The sequence below is a fragment of the Austrofundulus limnaeus genome, unplaced genomic scaffold (genome assembly GCF_001266775.1).
Source record: "Austrofundulus limnaeus strain Quisiro unplaced genomic scaffold, Austrofundulus_limnaeus-1.0 Scaffold85, whole genome shotgun sequence".
In the NCBI taxonomy this organism is placed as follows: Eukaryota; Metazoa; Chordata; class Actinopteri; order Cyprinodontiformes; family Rivulidae; genus Austrofundulus; species Austrofundulus limnaeus.
In genome coordinates, this window is record NW_013952487.1 from 403,664 (window position 1) to 406,706 (window position 3,043).

At 40.4% G+C, this 3,043-nt stretch overlaps 1 protein-coding gene across 1 annotated transcript; it reads right to left on the reverse strand.

Moving 5' to 3' along the window:
• Nucleotides 1-116: 116 nt before the first annotated feature.
• Nucleotides 117-2,326, reverse strand: LOC106519954 (activator of 90 kDa heat shock protein ATPase homolog 1; the record flags this gene model as incomplete). The annotated part of the gene is given in 5 exon segments (XM_014011827.1): nt 117-869; nt 1,722-1,773; nt 1,856-1,957; nt 2,030-2,158; nt 2,235-2,326. Coding segments are annotated over 5 exon segments (548 nt in total), but the record flags the coding sequence as incomplete, so codon positions are not given.
• Nucleotides 2,327-3,043: the final 717 nt, after the last annotated feature.

A 3,043-nucleotide genomic window follows, 5' to 3' on the forward strand; every position in this document is an offset into this window, starting at 1 on the left:
CAGAAAAATGGTGAAAGAGGAGTTGAAGTTGTAACGAATTCAGACCAAAGCTTGTGGTTTTACTTAATAAAGACCCAACTGAAGGATTTAAATGTGAAAATGAATAAATAGATGCGTTTCATGATTTGAACATTTTACTGAATATTTACATTTTAAAGCCAAACGAGGCAGATTGTGTTCAGCTCCAGCAGAGTTTTCTGATGAGTCAGCAGGAACGCTCCGGGTCGTTCCGGCTCCACGTTGTCGTCGGACCGCGGGCTAAAATCCACAAAAACTCCTCTTCCTTAGCTTCAAACGTCACATGCATCTCATCTGAAAGCATCCTCGCCATGTCAAGAGTAAAATAAGTACAAAATAAACATTTCAAAGCATTATTTTCTTGTTGTTTTTTACATAAAACCATCATGTTTCCTTGCGATTGATAAAAGTGGATGGTGATACAGTACATTCTTTTCCCGTTTAACACATTTTAAACCAGATGTCTCAAAGACACAGTTCATTTATGCTCCTTTGAGTTAAACAATGGAGGGGGGAATGAAAAATTTTTAAATATATTTAGAAATTAAACATTTACACATACAGAATGACAGGCTCCACTCAGTTTGTCCTTTTTTTTAGGTAACCAAGAGTACAACTCAATGACTTGTGTGAAAGTTGAACAGATTAAAAAAACAAAAGTACTACAGTACAACGTCTTCAGAAGATGTGCGCTCCGTAGCCAAAGGTCTGTTTAATGGCCTGGAAGTAGTATCTCTTCCAGCCTTCTCTCGTCTGCTCCTCCTCGCTGTCCGGGACGCCTCGACACTCCACCTTCAGCTCCGTCTCGTTGCGCAGGTCCGAGAACGTCAGCGTGATGGTCGCGTAATGCTCTGTGGAGCGGGAGAAGAAAGAAATTAATAAAACAGGCGTGTTAAACGGACGGGGGCGAGTGCGAATAATAACGCATTTTATTTGTTAGCGCCTTTCAAGACACCCAAGGACACTTTACAACATTAAAAACACAATATTAACAAAAAAAAAAAAAAAACCAGTAAAATCAGAACAAATAGAACTTAAAAAAATTAAAGTGAGAAGAATAACTTGAACACGTATGATCACTCGTTTGGGTCCTTCCAGGAGGAGCTGGAGGGTCAGAGGAGGACTTGTGGCTCCTCCACATGAGGAGTTAAATTCTGTGTGGTGGTAGCTGAGATGTAAGGTGGCGGGCAAAAGAGTCTGACATCAAATTTTTGTAATAAACATTAACATATTTTTGGAAAGATAACATTAATAACATATTGCAAAACAAATTTCACGTCGCTGAGATGAATGGTTGATGATATATTTGCATGTGAAGAAACAGGAAGTGATGTCAAAGGGGAATGTAAACAGAGCGTTGTTACAAAAGCTAACACCACCGTAGAGAAGAATCTGTTTTAGGTTATTTTTAGTCGTTATAAAAGAGAAAAAAAAGAGATATTTAAGTTTAAACAATTTTGTTTTAATAAACAAGACCAGTGAGTTTATTTTATTAAAGAGTTCCCCTTTGATGTCACTTCCTGTTTCACTTTGGCTGAGACAAGTTCAAAAGAAAATAGGCCAATTATGAGAGAAAATTGGTAAAATCATGTGTACTGTMWATTTTCTAAAGTATAAAGATGTTTTCTTTGACTTGTATTTGCAGGAYAAACATGTCACAGGTACTTTAATGTTTGTAGTTTATTATCAGAAGCAGAACCCACCACAGGGCCAGTTGTTAAACCTCCACTTCATCACGATCTTCTCATCAGGCACCTGTTTGAAAACACACATTTTATGGTTTTAATMTGTTCGGAACTTAAAAAACAACAACGAGGTCTCGAACGTCTCGTCTCACCAGCTCTGTGAACTCTCCCAGAACGTTTCCGTCCAGCAGGCGAAACCTGCCCCCCCTCTCCCCGTCCACGGCGGCAGGACTGCGGGTGAAGGCCTGAACCATCTGCAGAGGCACAAAGCAGCAGGTTTTATAAACCGCTCCAGCCTTGAACTGAACGCATCAGGTGAGGCTGACCTCCTGGGTGACGAAGACTCTGTAGAGCTCGGCAGGTGAGGTGAGAAACGTGTCCTTCAGGCTGACCTTACAGGTGGGGATCTTCACGCCTGTGTTGGTGGGAGGAGCCGTGCTGCTCGAGGAGTTAATCTGGAAGACGTTTAAAACGTGACGGGAGTTAAAGTCAGACACACGAGGAGAAATGTGTTGATCTGAAAACACAAACCTGAGTTTTATCCTGTTTGGCTTTGGACTGGGAGGTGGGCTGAGGTTTGGCCACACCGTTGGTGGTCGGCAGGATCATCCCCTGTGTGAACTCTGCGAGTCAACAACGAGGACGACAATAAGACAAAGKTGGTCCAAAACTGCCCACCCTAAAATCCAGACCAGGGGTGTCCAGTCCTGGTCCTGGAGAGCCGCTAACCTGCGTGTTTTACCTGTTCTCAGGCTCTAACACCTGATTTATTCAAACTCTGGAGCACAGGAACAAGTAAAACCTGCAGGACTGAGACCCTCCAGGACCAGGACTGCCCACCTCTGTGCTATGATGCAGTGCAGGTGGGCAACAAAATAACGTGCACAACCAAGAGTACAACCACACAACTTTCTGCTCCCGGTCAAATCTATTTTATCCATCTTTTCTTTTCTGGTTTTATGTTTCCAAACTCTTGTTTTTTCCTCTGAATTCTACATTTTCATCCTAAAGTATTTATTAACCTGAAGTGTGAAATTATAAAGTGGTTCAAAAATAATTTAACAAACGAAAAGCCACGGAATTCAAAATGTAATGGCTTTTATTTCACTTACACAAATGTAACAAACTGCTGCGGTTCAGCAGAACATTCTTCTTTTTATTTATTTATGTTTTTGCAAAGTGTTTAAAAGTACTCACTGGAGTGCAAGGATACAGAAAAATAAGTTCAATATTTTTTGATAAAAAAAGTAAAAATGTCCACGACCTTCTTAACTTGTAATTTATTTAAATTAATTATGAACATTTGTTTAACTTCAAAAGTCCAGGTTTTAAATTAAATG